Here is a 23,363-nt window from a genome sequence, read left to right as displayed (position 1 = left end):
CTGCTAAAGACTTACAGAAATCACTGGCACAGTCCAATATTTCTGTGCACACATCAACAATTTGTAAAACTACAAAAAACATTGTTACTCGTTTAATGTTCGTGAAAAGGCACTTGGACACTCCACGGAAGTTTTGGCAAAATATTTTGTAGACTCATGAAACCAAAGTTGAATTGTTTGGGAGTAACACACAACATCATATGTGGAGGAAAAATGGAACAGCTCACCAACATCAACACCTCATCCCCACCCGTGAAGCATGGTGGAGGGAGCATCATGATGTGGGGCTGTTTTGCTGCTTCAGGGCCTGGACAACTTGCAATCATTAATGGAAGAATAAATTCCATTAACTACAGCAGTTTTGTTGAGAAGAATGGACCAAGATAAGTCATGATCGATGTGCCAGACTGATCTGCAGCTACAGGAAGCATCTGGTTGAAGTTATTGCTGCCACAGGGGGGCCACAAAATATTAAATGTGATGGTTCACCGACTTATTTTCCCCTTCTTTGTCATTGTTTCCTAAAAATGTTTGAGTGGATTTAGTTAAAGCAGATGCTGTTTTTTTATCTGTGTGATTTTGATAAGGATCAGATCACATTCCAATGGTGATTTTATGCAGAAATGTGAGAAATTCCAAAAGGTTCAGATACTTTTTCATACCACTGTATGAGATGGGTGACATGCTTAAAACTCACTTTCTTTTATATCCAACAACTAAAATATCAAAATCTATTAAACTTCGTCATGAATCGACATTGATTTAATACCAGCAGTTGTTTCACGAGCCTTAATTGCTTGACACTTACTGTTTTGGGCCGACCGCAGAGCAAAGCCTGGAATTTAGCTTGACTGAAGAGTATTGCCGCAATCACTTCCTGGTGGGATTGCTCCTCCGAGACGTGGCGGCGGCCCTGCAGCAGGGACCCGAGGTACGGCAAACGGCCGTGAGAACGCTCAAGAATCTGCTGATCAAGCATGCCATGGATGATCGATACACAGCCTTCAAGGTGTGATTTAAATTCAAATACAGTGGTACCTTTACTTACGAAATTTATTGGTTCTGGGAGTAGTTTTTTAACTTGAAAATTGTGTTAAGTAGAGTCAAGTTTTCCATGTAAATGCCCTAATCCGTTCCAAACCCCCCAAAATACAGACATAAATCTGTTTTAATCATCAAAAAATGTAACAAATACATGTTAGAATTAGATTATTGCACAATAAACATTAATTGTGCATAATGTAAAAAAACAAGAAAATAGTAAAGAATAAAAGTTAATACACTAATGCAAAACTGTCGGAACACGTAGGGCGAATGAAGAAGGCACTGGGATACACACATACACATACAGTAGAGATCCCTCTTAGCCAATTAGATGCCAGGAATGCTAGCCAATAGCCAATGGCAGAGCAGCTATTAGTCTGGGAGCTGCGAGTACCAGCCATACTGTATTTTTGCCTTTCTTATCCGGGAATTTCTTTCTTAACAAGAAGCAATATTTTCCTGTTTAGGCATGTCTTAACCTGAAAATTATGGATGTAAAGATGCTCTTAAGTAGAGGTACCACTGTTTCATTTTCACCACATATACGACATGGTGCAACTTTACTTTTGTTTTTTTTAGAACCAGCAGGCCAGGATCTGTTTGCTTTACCTGCCATTGCTTGAGTTGCTCTTTCAGAACTTGAAGCAACTGTCAGCTCAGCCATACATTTCCAATCTCAATGTAAGTCTTGAAAATCAACATTCTCGATGGGAGCTTTGCATGTCATGCAAAAGCTAAGCTTATAAAATCTTTGCATAATGTTTGACCTGTTCCTTGCAGGGATCTAGAGATGACCTTGTTTCAAGTGGCTCTACAGACAGCAGAAGAGTCAGCACTGCATTAGAAAAAGACCACGGTAAGTTGACCTGAGTATGAGCAAATAAAGTGGAATTATGGCAAAAAAAAAAAAGCCTACACACATTTTCAAGGGTTTTCATGCACCGGTAAGTGGCACCTACGGCAGGGACGTCGGCAGGAATAAAATAAATTTAAGCAATCTGGTGCACACCAGAAACAATCTGGTAAACATTAACATTATATTGCATTTAAGCTAGCGGAGTTTTGCTATGCAAGTTATCCAATTGTTGTAAACATTAGCATTATATATCATTTAGGCTAGCAGACTTCTGCGATGAAAGATAGCAAATTGCAACAATGCAACAACTGGCTAACTTGCATGGCAAAAGTCAGCTAACTTAAATGCTATATATATATATATAATATAGCATTATATGCTGGTATATAATGCGTTATATACTGCTATATAATGCTATATTTGGGGACATTTGGGGAACATGTCCTAGTCATAACAGGTCACTTACTGTTGATTTGGGGACATTTGGGGGGCATGTCCTGGTCATATCAGGTCATTTGGGGACATTTGGGGGGCGTGTCCTGGTCATATCTGGTCATTTGCGGGGTGTGTCCAGGTCATTTCAGGGCATTTGGGGGCGTGTCCTGGTCATCAGGTCATTTGGGGACATGTCCTTTTGATATCTGCTCATTTCCTGTTGATTTGGGGACATTTGTTTTTTGTGCCATTGAAAATGAATGGGAAATTTGGATGTCCATGGCCGTCAATGGCATCGACTTACATTTGCGTCAATGGAATCCAAGTACATTGGCATCAATAGAATCAACAAACATGGACGTCAATGTCATTGAAAATGAATGGGAAATTTGGACATCCATGGCCGTCAATGGCATAGACATCCATATGTGTCAATGGAATCCAAGTACATCGTCATCAGCAGAATTGATATACATGGCCATCAATGGCATCTGACTAAATTGTCCTCAATTTAATGTTATTGCCGTTGGAAATTAATTGGGAAATTTGGACATCCATGAGCGTCAATGGCATCGACTTCCATATGCGTCAATGGAATCGGGGACATTTGGGGGACACGTCCTTTTGATATCTGTTCATTTCCAGTTGATTTGGGAACATTTGTTTTTTTGCCATTGAAAATGAATTGGAAATTTGGACAGCCATGGCCATCCATGGCATCAACTTACATATGTGTCAATGAAGTCCAAGTACATTGGCATCAATAGAATTGACATACATGGATGTCAATGGCAAGGACGTGCATAGCCCTCATCTGCAATTGTGTACTTGTGCGTCAATGCAATGCGAATGACACTGGAAATAAATGGAAAATTTGGACGTCCATGGTCGTCAATGACATCGACTTACATATGCGTCAACGGAATCCAAGTACATTGGCATCAATAGATTCGACATACATGGCTGTCAATGTCATCAATGCAATGTAAATTCCATTGGAAATGCCGTTGGAATTGAATGGGAAATTTGAACGTTGCATCCCATTAAAAATGAATGGGAAAGTTTTTGGCAAATTTCCGGGGAACGGTAAATTTTTTCCAAATTGAAAAATGAAGTGAAAAATCGGCGTTTTTGGGCAAATGGGAAATTTTTCGGGGTCGTTTCCCTGCAGAATAACACTATCTGGGTTTTATCTGGGTCTTTGGAAAATACCTAGATAATTATGATGTATTCTTATTGGAAAAAAACGTCTCAGCATACGACCATTTCCACTTACAAACAAGGTCCTGGAACGAATTAACTTAAGTCAATTACCATAATTTCTGGACTATAAGGCGCACCTGACTATAAACCGCCAGCCACCAAAGTTGACATGAAAACGGCATTTGTTCATAGATAAGCCGCACTGGACTATAAGCCGCAGTGGTCCTCATTGTATTATGGGATATTTACACCAAAAGATATTAACTGGTAACACTTCATTCGACAAAGGCATTATAAGACTGTCATGAAACCAAATGAACCACCATGAAGCTTTGAACCAATTGGCCGCAAAGCCTTATTGTTTCAAAAATCTTCATTTGGCCATCACTGCTCCCTTGGGGGAGACAGTGAACCTCTGCTGCCACCTGCTGTCAACACTGTTGTCATCCAACATGCCTCCTAGCATGCATTGCGGCACTACAGGTGTAAATAACAATTAAAATTCATATTCTGTGCTAATTATTTCTTCAGTTACTGTTCCAGTTATTTCATTAATTGCTAGCTATTGTATTTGGTAACATTTTCTTGGATAGCGGTGCCATAATACTGTCATAATTATTACATGACACTGTCATAAGCATTACTGAATGCTTATAATAGATGTCGGTTAGTGTCATCCAGCAAATTATCTCACTCTTGAATGGACGTAAAAGATCTGAGCTGGACATGAATGGAGTTAGTGACATAATATGCCACATGACACATATTGACATCTGTCATAAGCATTCAGTAATGCCCATGATAGTGTCATGTCATAGTTCTTATGACAGTCTTATGATGCCGCTGTCAAATAAAGTTTTACCTATTAACCCAAATAAATCATCAAATCAAAATGAGGGAAAAAAGTAGCGGTTTATAGTCCGAAAATTAGGGTATATGCAATGACATTTTCGTCCACCAGGCCCCCCCCCCCCCCCCCCAGCTCAACGGAGACGACTTTCGCATTTTGCCATCGCTCATCCCCTCCTGACGCTTGTGTGTTTTGCCCCTAATAGATACAGTACACATAGATTGTAGCTATTTCCTGGTTTATGCCAAATTGGGATTTTTAGCCTATTTTTTGCATGGTGCTGTAATTTATGTTCATAATTTTACACGAGTATGAACAAGGATTAAACACATGAACTTTTGAGTCACACTAGATAACATACAGTGACGTTACAGCCTAATCATAACAGTGTTTCACGATTTTATGTTGTTATCAGGAATGCCTTTCCTGAATGGTCATGTGGTGAGGAGGGAAGACTCCAGAGGATCTCTGTTTATGGATTCTGGGACACCAGATAGCATTGACGTAAGGCTTTTTAATAGCTTTTGTATATAGCGTTGCCTTGGCTGCAAGTGACCTAGATTTTATTATCAGTTGGCATGAATCATTAATCATAAAAATTTGTTTTCATTTGCATTTTAGCTTCTGCTTTGTTTTGAGCACAGATTAATGATTTACTTATGTTCTAAACATTACATTAGATTAAAAGCCTTTTTTTAATGTTGTTTTGGTTATGCAGCTGCAAAGACGTGGCTCCACCATGAGCAGCAGTCCCGGGCCCAACGCCAGCAGATTGGGGCCTTATGAAATCAAGGGCCTTCTGTTTACCTTCTTACACGTGGCCAAGACCTTGTCGGAGGGTGGGTGATTGGACAAAACTGCTGGAGATGCCTCTGAAAAGAAATCTTAAGTGTCATTTTTGTTCACAGACACACTCACTGCCTACTGGAGCAAAATCAGCCCCCAAGACATCATGAACTTCCTCAGTTTGCTCGAGTGAGTTGCTTTTTAAACGGTTCGAAGCTAGCTTACGCTTACGTCACATCCTCTCGCTTCGCACCCGCTTGCAGGATCTGTCTGGTTCAGTTTCGTTACATTGGGAAGAGGAACATAGCCAGGTGAGATGCGGTAATGCCAATTCATCTTAAAACCGCTTTGGAATTTGAGACCCTATTTTCATCGTCCAGGACTCAGGATGCGTGCAAGTTATTCTCGCCTGACCGGAAGTCGCAGACGATGCCGGCCATGCGCTGCAACCGAGCCAGCGCCATCCAGACTAAGGTCAACCAGTTCGGCACCATGGAGGCGTCGCTCACTTTCAACATAGGCACGTTGACTCATGATTTGATCCCACCTCCGAAGATGACTCACGTTTGCTTGAAATTCCTTGCATATAATTGACTCACCTAGTATTTTTTTAACCACAAAGTTCCATTACAAAGCTTTTCAAGGGGAAGACAGCACTGATATTGACATCTCAAATGCTCTATACGCTATTCTTAAAGGAAAACACTGATAGAAAGACAAGTAGTTCTTAAAATATACAGTGCCCTCCATAATTATTGGCACCCCTGAAAAACGTGTTTTTTACCTTCTAATTTATTTATTTTTTTTCAAATAATATTGGATCTTATTGGAAAAAAAGAGAAAATTCCAACCTTCTATACAAGTGCATTCATTCAGTCGGGAAAAAAAATCCCACCTAAAGAAAAAATGATTAAACATCAAATAATGTGTGTCACAATTATTAGCACCCCTGGTGTTAATACTTTGTACAACACCCTTTTGCCAACAAAGATGGCCATGGGAGGAGCTTGATTTTGTGTCTGGTGAACCATTTCTGTGTAGATTTGGCCATATGTTTAGGGTCATTGTCTTGCTGAAAGACCCAGTGATGACCCATCTTCAGCTTTTGTGCAGAGGACAACAGATTTTGATTTAAAATGTCCTGGTATTTCAAAGCATTCATGATGCCATGCACCCTAACAAGGTTTCCAGAGCCTTTGGAAGCGAAACAGAATCACTGACCTACCCCCATACTTCACAGTGGGTATGAGGTGCTTTTCAGCATGCGCATCTTTCGTTGCACGCCAGACCCACTTGGAGTGTTTGTTGCCAAAAAGCCCAATCTTGGTCTCATCTGACCAAAGCACTGGGACCGTGTGTATTTTTGTGTGAGACCAAGATTGAGCTTAAGCTAATTTAAATTGTTTGGTAAAAATTGGTTTCAATTGCTCTGTAAGTGTCCTTAGGCAGATGGTTCACCTGCAACAGAAGGTTCCTGGTGCGCACAACCTACCATCTGTTGCGCACTAGAACGTATGTAGTGCGCATTAGAAACTATCTAGCGCGCACCAGGAAACTTCTGCTGCGTGTCACAAACTATCTGTTGCGCACTAGAACGTATGTGGTGCGCATTAGACACTATCTGGTACGCACCAGAAACATTCTACTGCGTACCACATACTATCTGTTGCACATTAGAACGTATGTGGTGCGCACCAGAAACACCAGGAACCTTCTGCTGCGCACCACACACTATCTGTTGCGCACTAGAGTGTATGTGGTGCGCATTACAAAACAGCAGGAACCATCTGGTGCGCGCCACAAACTATCTGTTGCGCACTAGAACGTATGTGGTGCGCATTAGAAACTACCTGGTGCGCACCAGAAACATTCTAGTGCGTACCACATACTACCTGGTGCGCACCAGGAACATTCTGTTGGGCACCACATACTATCTATTGCACATTAGAACGAATGTGGTGCACACCAGAAACACCAGGAAACATCTGTTGCGCACCACATACCGTCTGTTGCGCACTAGAGCGTATGTGGTGCGCATTACAAAACAGCAGGAACCATCTATTGCGCACTAGAACGTATGTGGTGCGCATTAGAAACTATCTGGTACGCACCAGAAATATTTTAGTGCGTACCACATACTACCTGGTGCGCACCAGGAACATTCTGTTGGGCACCACATACTATCTATTGCACACTAGAGCGTATGTGGTGCGCATTACAAAACAGCAGGAACCATCTGGTGCGCGACACAAACTATCTGTTGCGCACTAGAACGTATGTGGTGCGCATTAGAAACTACCTGGTGCGCACCAGAAACATTCTAGTGCGTACCACATACTACCTGGTGCACACCAGGAACATTCTGTTGGGCACCACATACTATCTATTGCACATTAGAACGTATGTGGTGCGCACCAGAAACACCAGGAACCTTCTGCTGCGCACCACATACTATCTTTTGCGCACTAGAGCGTATATGGTGCGCATTACAAAACAGCAGGAACCATCTGGTGTGCGCCACAAACTATCTGTTGCGCACTAGAACGTATGTGGTGCGCATTAGAAACTACCTGGTACGCACCAGAAACATTCCCGTGTGTACCACATACTACCTGGTGCGCACCAGGAACATTCTGTTGGGCACCACACACTATCTATTGCACATTAGAACATATGTGGTGCGCACCAGAAACACCAGGAACCTTCTGCTGCGCACCACATACTATCTGTTGCGCACTAGAGTGTATGTGGTGCGCATTACAAAACAGCAGGAACCATCTGGTGCGCGCCACAAACTATCTGTTGCGCACTAGAACATATGTGGTGCGCATTAGAAACTACCTGGTACGCACCAGAAACATTTTAGTGCGTACCACATACTACCTGTTGCGCACCAGAAACATTTTAGTGCGTACCACATACTACCTGTTGCGCACCAGGAACATTCTGTTGGGCACCACATACTATCTATTGCACATTAGAACGTATGTGGTGCGCACCAGAAACACCAGGAAACATCTGTTGCGCACTAGAACGTATGTGGCGCGCGTTAGAAACTATCTGGTACGCACCAGAAACATTCTAGTGCGCACCACATACTATCTAGTGCGCACTGGAACTTATGTGGTGCGCACCAGATGGTTCCTGGGATTCCTGGTGCACACCAGGAACCTTCTGTTGCGCACCAGGGCACCAGAAACACCAGGAAACATCTGTTGCGCACCACATACTATCTGTTGCGGACTAGAGTGTATATGGTGCACATTAGAAACTATCTGGTACGCACCAGGAACATTCTAGTGCACACCACATACTATCTGATGCGCATTGGAACCTATGTGGTGCGCACCAGATGGTTCCTGGGATTCCCGGTGCACACCAGGAACCTTCTGTTGCGCACTAGGAACCATCTGGTGCACACCACATACTTTCTGTTGTGCACTAGAACGTTAATGGTGCGCATTAAAAACATTCTAGTGCGCACCACATACTTTAAGTGTCTTTAGGCAGATGGTTCACTTACTTATTTTTCCCCTTTCTGTCATTGTTTGCATGCTATCCTCATTAAAATATGAAAACCAAAAAATGTTTGGGTGGTTTTAGTTAGATTCTGTTTTTACATCAGTGTGATTTTGACAAAGATCGCATTTGATGGGGATTTTATGCAGAAATGTGAGAAATTCCAAAAGGTTCACATACTTTTTCATACCAGGTCATGTCATCAATCTCAGAATTCCCTCTCAAAATCTTTTGCATTCAACACTCGTGTGTGTCTAGGGATGGGGGCGCCTGAGGCAGAAATCCATCATCAGGCTCTGCTCGAGGGCAACATCTCCACTGAGGTCTGCTTAAGCGTCCTGGATATCCTCTCACTTTTTATTCAGTTCTTTAAGGTGAACTCACACGCCGCCGTACACGCGTCTTATCGTTTCTAATTCTTCGGCTATGTTCTCGCCAGACCCAGTTGACAGACAGCGACGGACACAACCCTTTGATGAGGAAGGTATTTGACGTCTACCTCACGTTCCTCAAAGTGAGCCAATCCGAAGCCGCCTACAGGCACGTGTTTGCCGCGCTGCGAGCGTTCATGAACAAGGTCGGTTCAGCGGCTACGCTGCCAAAAAAAAAGTCTTTGCAAGATGAAGCAGCTCATCGTTTTTGCTCCTCAGTTCCCCTCAGTGCTGTTCAAAGGCCGCGTGACCCTTTGTGAGCTTCTGTGCTGCGAGGTGCTCAAGTGCTGCGTGTCCAAGATGGCGTCGCTAAGAGCCGAAGCCTCGGCGCTGCTCTATCTGCTCATGAAGAACAACTACGAGTACACCAAGAGGAAGACCTTCCTGCGCACGCACCTGCAGGTAGAGTCCGAATTCATTCGAGATTTTTCGACCACGCGACTCTGGTCGTCCTCACCAGATCATCATCGCGGTGAGCCAGCTGATTTCTGACGTGGCGCTTAGCGGAAGTTCACGCTTCCAGGTGTCGCTTTCCATCATCAACAACTTTGCGAACAGCGACAAAGCCATGAAGGTAGTGTTGCCAGAACTTCTGCATTGTGTCATTCTGTTCTGGATCGACCCATCCATTACTCCTACTCACGCAAATCCTCTGTTAGTCCACAGCGTTCCCCTCAGAAGTAAAGGGTCTAACCAAGCGAATCCGTACGGTGCTGATGGCCACGGCTCAGATGAGGGAGCATGAAAAAGACCCGGAAATGTTGCTGGACCTGCAGTACAGTCTGGCCCGGTCCTACGCCAGCACCCCTGAACTGAGACGGACCTGGCTGGACAGCATGGCTCGCGCGCACCTCAAGAATAACGATCTTTCTGAGGTAGAATATTTTCTCACCATCTTCATGTAATTGCAGTGGTATGACTACCACCAGTGGTAAGCAGGGTCCCTCTAGTGGTATGCAAAAGATGGACTCAATTACCGTAACTTTTGTCGTAGTATAAGTCGCAGGTTAGAGTAATATGAGTAAATCATAAGAATAACTTCTGACTACTACACAAACTTATGGAGCCCCAAAAGGGACATCGACAGAAATAAAATCAATTCAAACAATCTGGTGCACACCAAATAAGTTCTGTTACGCACTAGAACGTATGTGGTGCGCACTAGAAACTATCTGGTGCGTATTAGAAACCATTTGGTGCAGTTTTCTGGTGCACAGCACATACTATCTGTTGCATACCAAATAGTATGTTGTGCGGACTAGAAACTATGCGGTGCGCACCAGGAACCTTGTGTTGCACACCAAATACTATCTGTTGCGCACTTAAACGCATGTGGTGCGCATTAGAAACTACCTGATGCCCACCAGAAACCTTCTAGTGCGCACCACATACTATCTGGTGTGCACAAGAAACTATCTGGTGCGCACCAGTAACCATCTGGTGCATACCAAATAGTATTTTGTGTGCACTACAAACTATCTGGTGCGGACTAGAAACTATATGGTGCGCAGCAGAAACCATCTGTTGCGCAGCAGCAACCTTCTGTCCAGCAACCATCTGTCGCGCACTTAAACGTATGTGGTGGGCATTAGAAACTATCTGGTGCCCGCCAGAAACCTTCTAGTGCGCACTACATACTATTTGGTGTGCACTAGAAACTACCAGGAACAAACTGGTGCGCAGCAGGAAAAAAACGGGTGCGCAGCAGTAACCATCTGGTGTGCACCAGCAACCTTCTGTTGCGCACCACATACTATCTGTTGCACACTAGAACGTATGTGGTGCGCACCAGGAACAAACTGGTGCACACCAGGAACACCAAAAACCATACCAAATAGTATGTTGTGCGGACTAGAAACTATCTGGTGCGGACTAGAAACTATCTGGTGCGCACCAGCAACCTTCTGTTGTGCACCACATACTATCTGTTGCGCACTTAAACGCATGTGGTGCGCATTAGAAACTACCTGATGCCCACCAGAAACCTTCTAGTGCGCACCACATACTATCTGGTGTGCACTAGAAACTATCTGGTGCGCACCAGTAACCATCTGGTGCATACCAAATAGTATGTTGTGTGCACTACAAACTATCTGGTGCAGACTAGAAACTATCTGGTGCGCAGCAGAAACCATCTGTTGCGCAGCAGCAACCTTCTGTCCAGCAACCATCTGTCGCGCACTTAAACGTATGTGGTGGGCATTAGAAACTATCTGGTGCCCGCCAGAAACCTTCTAGTGCGCACTACATACTATTTGGTGTGCACTAGAAACTACCAGGAACAAACTGGTGCGCAGCAGGAAAGAAACGGGTGCGCAGCAGTAACCATCTGGTGTGCACCAGCAACCTTCTGTTGCGCACCACATACTATCTGTTGCACACTAGAACGTATGTGGTGCGCACCAGGAACAAACTGGTGCACACCAGGAACACCAAAAACCATACCAAATAGTATGTTGTACGGACTAGAAACTATCTGGTGCGCACCAGCAACCTTCTGTTGTGCACCACATACGATCTGTTGCACACTAGAACGTATGTGGTGCGGACTAGAAGCTATCTGGTGCGCCGTAGGAACAAACTGGTGCGCTGCAGAACCCATCTGGAGTGCACCAGCAACCTTCTGTTGTGCACCACATACTATCTGGTGGCACTAGAAACTATCTGGTGCGCACCAGGAACACCAAGAACCATCTGGTGCACACCAGGAACCATCTGGTGCATACCATAAAGTATGTTGTGCGCACTACAAACTATCTGGTGCAGACTAGAAACTATCTGGTGCGCACCAGCAACCTTCTGTTGTGCACCACATATTATCTGTTGCACACCAGAAACTATTTGGTGCACACCAGAAACCTTCTTGTGCGCACCAGGAACACCAAGAACCATCTGGTGCGCACAAGGAACCTTCTGTTGCGCACCACATACAATTTGTTGCGCACTAAAACATGTGGTGCACACCAGAAACATCAGGAACCATCTGGTGCGCACTAGAATGCATGTGGTGCGCATTAGAAACTATCTGGTACGCACCAAAAACATTCTAATGTGCACCACATACTATATGGTGCACACCAGGAACACCAGGAACCTTCTGTTGCGTACCACATGCCATCTGTTGCGCACTAGAACATATGTGGTGCGCACCAGAAACACCAGGAACCATCCGGTGCGCACCACATACTATCTGTTGCGCACGACAACGTATGTGGTGTGCACCAGAAACACCAGGAACCATCTGGTGCACATTACATACTATCTGTTGCGCACCAGAAACACCAGAAACCATCTGGTGCACACCACATACTAACTGTTGCGCACTAGAATGTATATTGTGCGCAATAGAAACTATCTGGTACGCACCAGAAACATTCTAGTGCGCACCAGATAGTATCTGGTGCGTACTAGAACCTATGTGGTGCGCACTAGAAACTATCTGGTGCGCACCACATACTATCTGTTGTGCACTAGAATGTATGTGGTGCACACCAGAAGCCTTCTAGTGCGCACCACATACTCTCTGGTGCACGTTGTGTGCACAAGAACCGATCTGTAAAGATATTACTGCATTACTTGCACATCGTCACCATTACATTGTCTCGGAACGCACTAGAAACAATCTGGTGCGCCCCAGATAGTTTCTAGCGCGCGCTACATACTATCCAGCGCGCACCAGATTGTTTAAATTTATATGATTTCTGTTTATTTCACTTTAGGGGCTCCGTACAAACGTATTTAAATGATCTACTTGAATTTCTGCTTGTTCCCACAGGCAGCCATGTGTCACGTTCACGTGGCCGCGCTGGTTGCCGAGTACCTTCACAGGAAAAGTAAGATAACAAGCCTGCATTGTTTCAAATATCCTCAAAAAGACCAACACTGACTATTCTTCCCAATGGACAGAGTTGTTCCCCAGCGGGCTCGCCGCCTTCAAAAAGGTCACGTTGAACATCGAGGAGGAAGCCGCCATGAAGGAAGACACGGGAATGCAAGACGTCTATTACACTGAGGTTCTTTGACCGAGCCTCGAAAATGTTATCGGAGCAATTGGAATATTATTTTTCTTTTCCTGCTTGTTGCCAGGAAGTCCTGGTGGAGCACTTAGAGGTTTGCGTGGAGGCTCTGTGGAAAGCCGAGCGCTACGAACTGATTACACACATCGCCAAACTGGCCATCCCCTGCTATGAGAAGCGCCATGAGTATGAGGTACTGCAAGACCGGTATTCATATTGGACAAATAGGAAAATACTGCCTATCCCTGCATATTAGATACATTTACATTCTTGCAGAAACTGAGCCGACTGTACAACACGCTGCACAGAGCTTACAATAAAGTCATGGAAGTGATCCAATCCGGTCGCAGGCTGCTCGGAACCTACTTCAGGGTCGCCTTTTACGGACAGGTGAAGTCTCAAATGAAAAGCTGAAGCTAATTTGGGCTTCTAGAAGCTGTTTTTTTGCACGATTCAGTAACCTACGAGTGCCCTGCTTTGAGTTCGAATGAGTTTATCACGAGTAGACATCCAATGTTCATCCACTTCAAATGGATCGGACGTCTATGGTGGTCAGTGGCAGCCAATGAGTTTCATTTGGGGGGATTTCAGGTCATTTGCTGTTGATTTTCAGTCACCTCCTGTTGATTTGGGGGCATTTCACAGTCACTTCCTATTGATTTTCAATTACAGAACAGGAAATGACCTGGGAATATCCCCAAAATAATAGGCAGTGACTCAAACTCAAGAGGAAGTGACCTGTAAACAGAGGTGGGTAGAGTAGCCAAATATTTTACTCAAGAAAGAATAGCGTTACTTTGAAATAATATCACTCAGGTCAAAGTAAAAGTCGTCATCCAAAAATTTACTCAAGTAAAAAAGTATTGGTTGAAAAGAATACTCAAGTTATGAGTAACATTGTGAGTAACTGCTTACAATGTCATTTATTTTTTCAACAATCGTATATTTTTTTTCCCCGCACTACTATATCAATATGAAATGTAATTATTATACTGTACTATAACCTATTACATGACCATATTAGGCCAAAAAGACGACATCTGGTGCGCACCACATACTATCTGTTGCGCACCAGAATGTATATGCTGCGCAATAGAAGCTATCTGGTACGCACGACAAACATTGTAGTGCGCACTAGAAACTATCTGGTGTGCACTAGAAACTATGTGGTGAACACCAGGAACCCCAGTAACCATCTGGTGCGCACCAGAAACACCAGGAACCGTTTGGTGCGCGCCAGGAACCTTCTGCTGCGCACCACATGCTACCTGTTGAGCACTAGAACGTATGTGGCGCGCATTAGAAACTATCTGGAACACACAACAAACATTCTAGTGCGCACCACATGCTATCTGGTGCCCACTAGAAACTATGTGGTGCGCACCAGGAACCCCAGCAAAAATCTGGTGTGCACCAGAAACACCAGGAACCATCTGGTGTGCACCAGAAACCTTCTGTTGTGCACCACATAGTATCTGTTGCGCACTAGAATGTATATGTTGTGCTTTAGAAACTATCTGGTACGCACAACAAACATTCTAGTGCGCACCAAAGACTATCTGTTGCGCACCCTAAACTGTTGTGCGCACCAGGGACCCCAGCAACAATATGGTGCGCACCAGAAACACCATGAACCATCTGGTGCGCACCAGGAACCTTTTGCTGCGCACCACATACTATCTGTTGTGGACTAGAATGTATGTGGTGCACATTAGAAACTATCTGGTACGCACAACAAACATTCTAGTGTGCACCACGTACTATCTGGTGCGCACTAGAAACTATGTGGTGCGCATCAGGGACCCCAGCAACAATCTGGTGCGCACCAGAAACACCAGGAACCATCTGGTGCGTGCCAGGAACCTTCTGTTGCGCACCACGTACTATCTGGTGCGCACTAGAAACTATGTGGTGCGCACCAGGGACCCCAGCAACAATCTGGTGCGCACCAGAAACACCAGGAACCATCTGGTGCGTGCCAGCAACCTTCTGTTGCGCACCATATACTATCTGTTGCGTACTAAAACGTATATGGTGCGCACTACAAACTATGTGGTGCGTACTAGGAACCCCAGTAACCAGCTGGTGCGCACCAGAAACCCCAGGTACCATCTAATGCGCGCCAGGAACCTTCTGTTGCGCACCACATTGTAACTGTTGTGCACTAGAAAGTATGTAGTGCACATTAGAAACTATCTGGTGCACACCAAGAACACCGGGAACCATCTAGTGCACGCCTGGAACCTTCTGTTGCGCACTACATACCATCTTTTGCGCACTCCACGTATTTGGTGCGCACCTGGAACAATTTGGACTTAACATGTTTGTCTGTAAGTCTCCTAGGCAGAGGGTTCATTTACTTATTTTTCACCCATCTGGCATTGTTTGCATGCTATCCTCATTAAAATTGAAAACCTATAAATATGTGGGGGATTTTAGTTAAAGCAGACACTGTATTTTCATCTGTGTGATTTTGACAAGGATCAAATCACATTTGATGGTGATTTATGCAGAAATCTGATTCCAAAAGGTCAGATACTTTTTCATACCAATGTAACCTTTTAGATACAAAGTATCACCATTTAGATATTTTGTCACATGCCTACCACTTGGTTTGTGTTTTGGCGCAGGGCTTCTTTGAGGAGGAGGACGGGAAGGAGTACATCTACAAAGAGCCCAAACTCACCGGACTTTCCGAAATCTCCCAGCGCCTGCTGACGCTCTACGGGGAAAAGTTTGGATCTGAAAATGTCAAGATCATTCAAGATTCCAACAAGGTGTGTTGCACTTTGTCCAAAAAAATTGTTCTCGACAAAAACGGTTCATACAGAGCTCTGGTTTCCTGAAAGGTGAACCCCAAAGATCTGGACTCTAGGTTCGCCTACGTGCAGGTGACCTTCGTCAAGCCATACTTTGAGGAGAAGGAGGCGCCGGAGAAGAAGACTGATTTCGAGAAGTGCCATAACATCAACCGCTTCGTGTTTGAGACGCCGTACACGCTGTCGGGCAAAAAGCACGGCGGCGTGGAGGAGCAGTGCAAGAGGAAGACCGTGCTTACAAGTACAGTGCATTTCAGGGCGTATCTGTTTCATTCTAATGCATAGTTTGCATTTGAGTGCTCAAATGGAAGGTCATTAGTCTTTTAATTCAATCTAGTGAGGTTTTTCTCTGAAACGCTTTCCTCCTTTCCGGCTTTCAGTAGCGTCTAGATTGAAGTCATCATGCCCGACACTCGAGTCATTCCAGAATTGGAGGTTGATTCACTGGTCCTCAGACCAAATATATCAAAACATTCAGCTTCTCCAATGCAAGGCTGGAGCTATCGATTATTTTAGTATTCGATTAATCTATCAACTACTTAGTTCGACTAATCGAGTCTAATGCGTTGCAGAATAAATAAGGAGATGTAAAACAAAGGCTTGCTAAGATTGCACTTTCAGAAGAGCATTAAATGCGAATACAAAATAGAATTCTTAATAGTTTCTTCAAATTATACCGAATTGCACGTTCATTTAAAAAAAAAAATTAAGATACCTGAGCTTAGCTTCAAACGGTATTAAAAAATAAACAAATGAGGATCTAAGTACAACAAAAGAACAATAGGCTAACTTGCATAGCAAAAGTCTGCTAGCTTAGATGCTATGAGATGCTAACGCTGTTTTACAATGCTCTTAACAAATCGTTCACACACATATAGGCTAAAGATACCTAGGAACTAAATTACCAATGCCTTAAAAAAAACTTATTCGCTCAAAAAACTTACCTTATTTTGGTCTTAACAGGGAGCAGCTGGATTCAGCCATGTTAAATGAGTTATGTCATATGGTTTTCCCAAATTTCCAGGTTCGCGGTGAATCAGTAACAGGCACACTTTTGCTCAATAGACAATGTTTATTGATTAGAAAATGCAGAATAAATTAGATTTATTGATTACAATCCCACAAGAGCAAGCAACAAGCATCAAAAACAAGCATAACAAGGGTAACGACACTAGATTTGAGTTTGTCAATCCCAGAATCCCCGCGCTACGTTACAGCACAACCAGGTGTCCCTTAGCAATGAAAATCGCTTACCGTGACAAATGAGCGGGAGCCAACGCTCCAGTAAGGCGCCGAAGGAACAAAGTCAGGCGATCCGTACATGACCCGCTGGCGGACTTCACTGGTCGCCCGGAATTTGTAGGAACGCGCCACACGGGGGCGGAGTTGTTTCTTACACGCCTGGGTTCCATAGTTAGGAGAGAATCTCACGAGATACCTTGTTTTGCACTCATAATATTTACCGTGGGAACACGACCTCCGCTCCCAGGCGGCGCGGCCCCGTCCAATGACAAAACTACTTTTGATTAAGTCCCTCGAAAAAGGGGCTTTTCTTTGCAAGGTTCCCAGGTTGCGCCGTCCGGTAGCAGATGTTGTGTTCCCACGGTAAATATTATGAGTGCAAAACAAGTTATCTCGTGAGATTCCCTCCTAACTATGGAACCCAGGCGTGTGAGATTCCCCTCCTAACTATGAAACTCAGGTAAAAAACAAACAATAGAAGTTGTTACAATCTAGGTCACAGAAGCAATCATACATCACAAAGGCATAATGTAATATTTTCCCCCATCACGTATTCACTGTTTCCACACTTTAAACACTTTAAAAACTAAACATTACTACACCAAATCTAATTAAACAAATACTCGAAGCAGAAAATTTTGATTTGAAGCTTTTTTCAAATCGAATTACTCGTTGCAGCACTCGATTATCAACTAGTTACCTCGAATAATTGAATAATCGGATTTGGAACATATAATAAATTTACAATGCATTAAAAAAACATATTAGCTAAAAAAAAAGCTTAGCTTATGTTGGTCTTAACAGGGAGCAGCTGGAATCAGCCATGTGAAATGAGTTACATCATATTCACTGTTGCCACTAGAAGGCAGTGTATCCACCCAAATCAATAAAACCAAAATGCAAACACTTTCAAAACAAACCATTACAACGCCACTCTAATTAAACAAATACCCGCAGCAGATAAATTAGATTCAAAGCTTTTTTCTAATCGAATTACTCGAGTTTAGGGCTGCAGCTATCGAATATTTTAGTAATCGAGTAATCGACTGAAAATTCTATCGATTAATCGAGTAATCGGATAAAGCAAATATATTTTCAGGTGAAGAGCAATTATAGATATACATGAGAAAACAAGACATTTTATCATTTTCAGTCAATCACTGTCTTTATTTTTGATGTATATTGTTGAAAACAGCCAACAATTGCATCTCAGATGTAACTAGAATTTTTAAAAATGACAAATTCACTGCTTTCACTCAAAAAACCTTTAGATCTTATTTTTAAAAAGTATATATATATATATATATATATATATATATATATATATATATATATAAACACACCTAAAAATGTCTTTACACTTGTTAACACACATCACTTAAAAGTTAGGATTTTTTCCCTCGTTTTTCAATTGAATTTCTATTTGTGTCAAGCCATTTTTAAGTTCTAGTTAAGTTTTAAGTTAGTCTAAACTGTAAGTCCTGATAGGATTTTGAGTTTTTCACTGTTCAAAATAAATGTATGATACAGGCTGTATTGCAGCACATTAGGGACTAGTCCTACTTGGTGTTTTATCCAGCAATGACTACTGAGCTAAAATTGATAGTTAGCATTATTGAGTTTTTATTTGATACCCTCATCACTCCACAACGCTATGTTATGTTAAAGCCTGTATGTAAGACACGTTAGCCACGCATCGAAAGTGGTCTTAATTAATTGAAACCTAGCCCTCCGCAGGGCTAACGTGAGGTGAGCTAGTAGTGACAGTAACGTTAATCTTATATATTAGCGCTTAGCGCTCTACTGCTTTAAGATGGCGGCTGTTTGCTAACGCAGCCCAGACGCGGTGTAGTCTGTCATTGTGCATCTAGTTCAACATACATGTGATCTCTATGAGACTCATTGGACGCTACCTGCAACTAACGTAGCATGTGCGGGCTAGTATTTAGCAACGTCGGTGTCGTTTGTAGCAGTTGTCGGCTGCAGTAAGTTATTTTTTTTGCTTCTTCCTCTACGCACGTGACATCAGCGCGTTGTCCCGCATTAAAAGTAGTCCAAGCAAAACGTGATACTTAGAGCTGTCAAAATAAACGATTACTCGAGGTGAATAAAATTACTCGGATCAGTTTTTAAACTCGAGTTACTCGAGTTGCTCGAGTATTCGTTTCAGCTCTACTCGAGTTAATCGATTAATTGTTGCAGCACGACTCTATTGACATGAATGAAAATTGAATTGACTCTATATTGTGATTTTTGTTGTATATATTTATCCGCCAATTGTGTCCTTCCCTCAGCGGCCAATACCTTCCCCTATGTAAAGAAGCGCGTCGAGGTGGTCGGGGAGAAGCAGGTGGACCTGCGGCCGGTGGACGTGGCCATCGACGAGATGAGGTCTCGCACCGCCGAGCTGCACAAGCTGTGCTCCGGAGCGGAAGTCGACATGATTCAACTGCAGCTGAAACTGCAGGGCTGCGTCTCCGTGCAGGTCCGACGCCGCCGGGTGTCAGATCGCGTCAGGTCGTTTCGTGATACCTCGTGATGTTCTCACCGCAGGTGAACGCCGGCCCTCTGGCCTACGCCCGAGCATTCCTGGATGACAGCAAGTCCAACTCATCTGGCGGCAAGAAAGTGAAAGAGCTCAAAGATATTTTCAGGCAAGCAATTGTCATGCTAGCCCAAAAATATTGGAACATTTAATACGTTAAAAGAATTTTTGGAGATGTAAACCAAAGTCGTGCTAAGATTGTGCTTTCAACAGAGCATTGCATGCGAATACAGAATTAAAATCTTCTAAAGCTCTTCAAACTATGCTGAATTGCACTTTTACTTAAAACATATTAACATAGTAATTTTTCTTATACAGTCTGAAGGTAAGCTCTTAACCTCAAACGGTATAAAAATAGATAAATAAATGAGGATTTAAGTTCAACAAAAGAACAATTGGCTAACTTGTCCGCTAGCTTAAATGCTATGAAATGCTATCGTCTTTTTTACAATGCTCTTAACAAACACATATTCTCATGAAAAATGGCTAAATATACCTATAAACTAAATTACGGATGCATTAAAAAAAACATTTACTCCAACAAAAACTTACCTTTTGTTGGTTTTAACAGGGAGCAGCTGCATTCAGCCATGTTTTTTTTTTGTTTTTAAATCTTTTTATTGTTTTTCAGTCACAAGTTAAATTGACATACATTCCTCTGCAATGGAATCCAATTTACACACTATGTGACCTTCGCCATGTGAAATGAGTTATGTCATATTCACTGTTGCCACTAGAGGGCAGTTTATCCACTCACATCAATAAAACAAAATGCAAACGCTTTCAAAACAAACCATTACAACATCGATCGAGAAAATTTTGATTCAAAGCTTTTTTCTAATCGATTTACTCAAGTTAATCGTTGCAGCACTAGATGAATCTATCAACTAGTTATTTGAATAACCGAGTTATTGGATTCGGAACATAATACGTTGCATAATAAATTTTAGGAGTTGTAAAACAAAGGCTTGCAAAGATTGTACTTTCAAAAGAACAATAAAGGCGAATACTAAATAATAAAATTCTCCGAGTGTTTCTTCAAACAATGCCGAATTGTACTTTGATTTAAAAATAAATTAAAACACCTGAGTTTAGCTTCAAACAGCATAAAAAAAACATAATAAATGAAGATCTAAGGGCAACAAAAGAACAATTGGCTAACTTGCATGGCAAAAGTCCGCTAGCTTAAATGCTATAAAATAGATGTTTTACAATGCTCTTAATAAATCGTTCAAACACATATAGGATAAATATACATGTAAACTAAATTAACAATGCATTAAAAAAACATTTTAGCTTAAAAAAAACAAAAAAACAACTTATGTTGTTCTTAACAGTGAGCAGCTGGATTCAGCCATGTTAAATTAGTTATGTCATATTCACTGTGGCCACTAGAGAGCAGTGTATACACCCAAATCAAGAAAACTAAATGCAAACACTTTCAAAACTACCCAATACAACGCCACTCTATTTGACTCGAAGCTTTTTTCTAATAGAATTACTCGAGTTAATCGATTAATCGTTGCAACATTAGATTAATCAGCTAGTTACTTAGAATCGTCGAGTAATCAGATTCGGAATATTTAATATGTTGCAGAATAAATTTTAGGAGAGGTAAAACAAAGGCTTGCTAAGATTGTACATTCAAAATAAATACGAAATAAAATTCCCCGAGTGTCTTTTCAAACTACGCCAAATTGCACTTTGATTTAAAAATAAATTAAAACACATGAGTTTAGCTTCAAACTGCATTAAAAAAATAATCAACGAGGATCTATGTACAACATAAGAACAATTGGCTAACTTGCATAGCAAAAGTCCGCTAGCTTAAATGCTATATAAAATAGTTGTTTTACAATGCTCTTAATAAATCGTTTAAACACATATAGGATAAATATACCTATAAACTAAATTAACAATGCTGGTCTTAACAGGGAGCAGCTGGATTCAGCCATGTTAAATGGGTTATGTCATATTCACTGTGGCCACTAGAGAGCAGTGTATACAACCAAATCAAGAAAACTAAATGCAAACACTTTCAAAACTACCCAATGCAACGCCGCTCTATTTGACTCGCTTTTTTCGAATAGAATTACTCGAGTTAATCGTTGTAGCATTAGATTAATCAGCTAGTTACTTAGAATCGTCGAGTAATCAGATTTGGAATATTTAATATGTTGCAGAATAAATTTTAGGAGAGGTAAAACAAAGGCTTGCTAAGATTGTACTTTCAAAATAAATACGAAATAAAATTCCCCGAGTGTCTTTTCAAACTACGCCGAATTGCACTTTGATTTAAAAATAAATTAAAACACATGAGTTTAGCTTCAAACTGCATTAAAAAAATAATCAACGAGGATCTATGTACAACATAAGAACAATTGGCTAACTTGCATAGCAAAAGTCCGCTAGCTTAAATGCTATATAAAATAGTTGTTTTACAATGCTCTTAATAAATCGTTTAAACACATATAGGATAAATATACCTATAAACTAAATTAACAATGCTGGTCTTAACAGGGAGCAGCTGGATTCAGCCATGTTAAACGGGTTATGTCGTATTCACTGTGGCCACTAGAGAGCAGTGTATACAACCAAATCAAGAAAACTAAATGCAAACACTTTCAAAACTACAATTAAAACATACTAAATTAAAACATATGAATTAAGCTTCAAACTGCATACAAAAAAAAAATAAACGAGGATCTAAGTACAACAAAAGAACAATAGGCTAACTTGCATGGCAAAAGTCAGCTAGCTTAAATGCTATAAAATGCTAACGTTGTTTTACAATGCTCCTAACAAGTCGTTCACCCACATATAGACTAAATATACCTAGCAACTAAATGACCAATGTATTAAAAAAACATATTCGCTCAAAAAAACTTCCCTTATGTTGGTCTTAACAGGGAGCAGCTGGATTCAGCCATGTGAAATGAGTTATGTCATATTCACTGTTTTGTTGTTCAAATGGCATAAAAAATGTAATAAACGAGGATCTAAATACAACAAAAGAACAATTGGCCAACTTGAATAGCAAAATTCCGCTAGCTTAAATGCTATAAAGTGCTATCGTTGTTTTACAATACTCTTTGCTCATTGCAGCACTAAATTCAATATTCTTCTCGCAGACGTTTCGTGGAGGCGTGCAGCTTAGCTTTGGATATCAATGAGCGTCTGATAAAAGAAGACCAGTTTGAGTACCATGAGGGCCTGAAGGCTAATTTCAAAGACATGGTTAAGGAACTCTCTGACATCATCCATGAGCAGGTAACCCAGTCACTTCGTTCTAGGCATGACTTTGCATGAAGTAGGTAGACTGTAGATCTGTGTTTAGCTGTTACGTAAGTCTGTTATTTAGCAAGAGAGAGACATGGACAAATCATTTCCTTTTCCTGAAAAATGGCACAAAGTCGACTTTTTACATGTGTGCGTATTGCTTGATGTGTTCGGACTAAGTTGACTTTGTTTTCCTTGCTCCAAATGCTCTCCCTCAGCTTTAAGGAAAACAGGTAATTGCAATAATAAGGCAGTCAATGATTAAATTCATCCTTTTTTTCCCTTTAAATTTTGGTGTATGACCTCATCCCCTGCCATTGACTAAATTAACACTTTAC

The 23,363-nt window shown here is 41.9% G+C and overlaps 1 protein-coding gene across 2 annotated transcripts in view; it reads left to right on the top strand.

The window, feature by feature from the left end:
- The window catches only part of dock11 (dedicator of cytokinesis 11), a 60,326-nt gene that overhangs the window by 33,749 nt on the left and 3,214 nt on the right, over nucleotides 1-23,363 (top strand). For both annotated transcript variants that reach the window (XM_057854360.1, XM_057854361.1), the window contains 22 exons: nucleotides 828-1,009; nucleotides 1,624-1,725; nucleotides 1,825-1,900; nucleotides 4,804-4,892; nucleotides 5,107-5,227; nucleotides 5,297-5,363; nucleotides 5,438-5,485; nucleotides 5,555-5,694; nucleotides 8,952-9,067; nucleotides 9,133-9,270; nucleotides 9,344-9,526; nucleotides 9,585-9,698; nucleotides 9,784-9,999; nucleotides 12,900-12,957; nucleotides 13,031-13,137; nucleotides 13,211-13,333; nucleotides 13,417-13,530; nucleotides 15,771-15,917; nucleotides 15,990-16,200; nucleotides 19,496-19,686; nucleotides 19,755-19,855; nucleotides 22,878-23,016. In XM_057854360.1, the coding sequence (XP_057710343.1) occupies nucleotides 828-1,009; nucleotides 1,624-1,725; nucleotides 1,825-1,900; nucleotides 4,804-4,892; nucleotides 5,107-5,227; nucleotides 5,297-5,363; nucleotides 5,438-5,485; nucleotides 5,555-5,694; nucleotides 8,952-9,067; nucleotides 9,133-9,270; nucleotides 9,344-9,526; nucleotides 9,585-9,698; nucleotides 9,784-9,999; nucleotides 12,900-12,957; nucleotides 13,031-13,137; nucleotides 13,211-13,333; nucleotides 13,417-13,530; nucleotides 15,771-15,917; nucleotides 15,990-16,200; nucleotides 19,496-19,686; nucleotides 19,755-19,855; nucleotides 22,878-23,016 (2,783 nt within the window). The remainder of the gene's footprint in view (nucleotides 1-827; nucleotides 1,010-1,623; nucleotides 1,726-1,824; nucleotides 1,901-4,803; nucleotides 4,893-5,106; nucleotides 5,228-5,296; nucleotides 5,364-5,437; nucleotides 5,486-5,554; nucleotides 5,695-8,951; nucleotides 9,068-9,132; nucleotides 9,271-9,343; nucleotides 9,527-9,584; nucleotides 9,699-9,783; nucleotides 10,000-12,899; nucleotides 12,958-13,030; nucleotides 13,138-13,210; nucleotides 13,334-13,416; nucleotides 13,531-15,770; nucleotides 15,918-15,989; nucleotides 16,201-19,495; nucleotides 19,687-19,754; nucleotides 19,856-22,877; nucleotides 23,017-23,363) is intronic.

This window comes from Corythoichthys intestinalis, chromosome 13, assembly GCF_030265065.1.
Source record: "Corythoichthys intestinalis isolate RoL2023-P3 chromosome 13, ASM3026506v1, whole genome shotgun sequence".
Taxonomy (NCBI): Eukaryota; Metazoa; Chordata; class Actinopteri; order Syngnathiformes; family Syngnathidae; genus Corythoichthys; species Corythoichthys intestinalis.
This window is presented reverse-complemented; position numbering and strand designations above follow the sequence as displayed.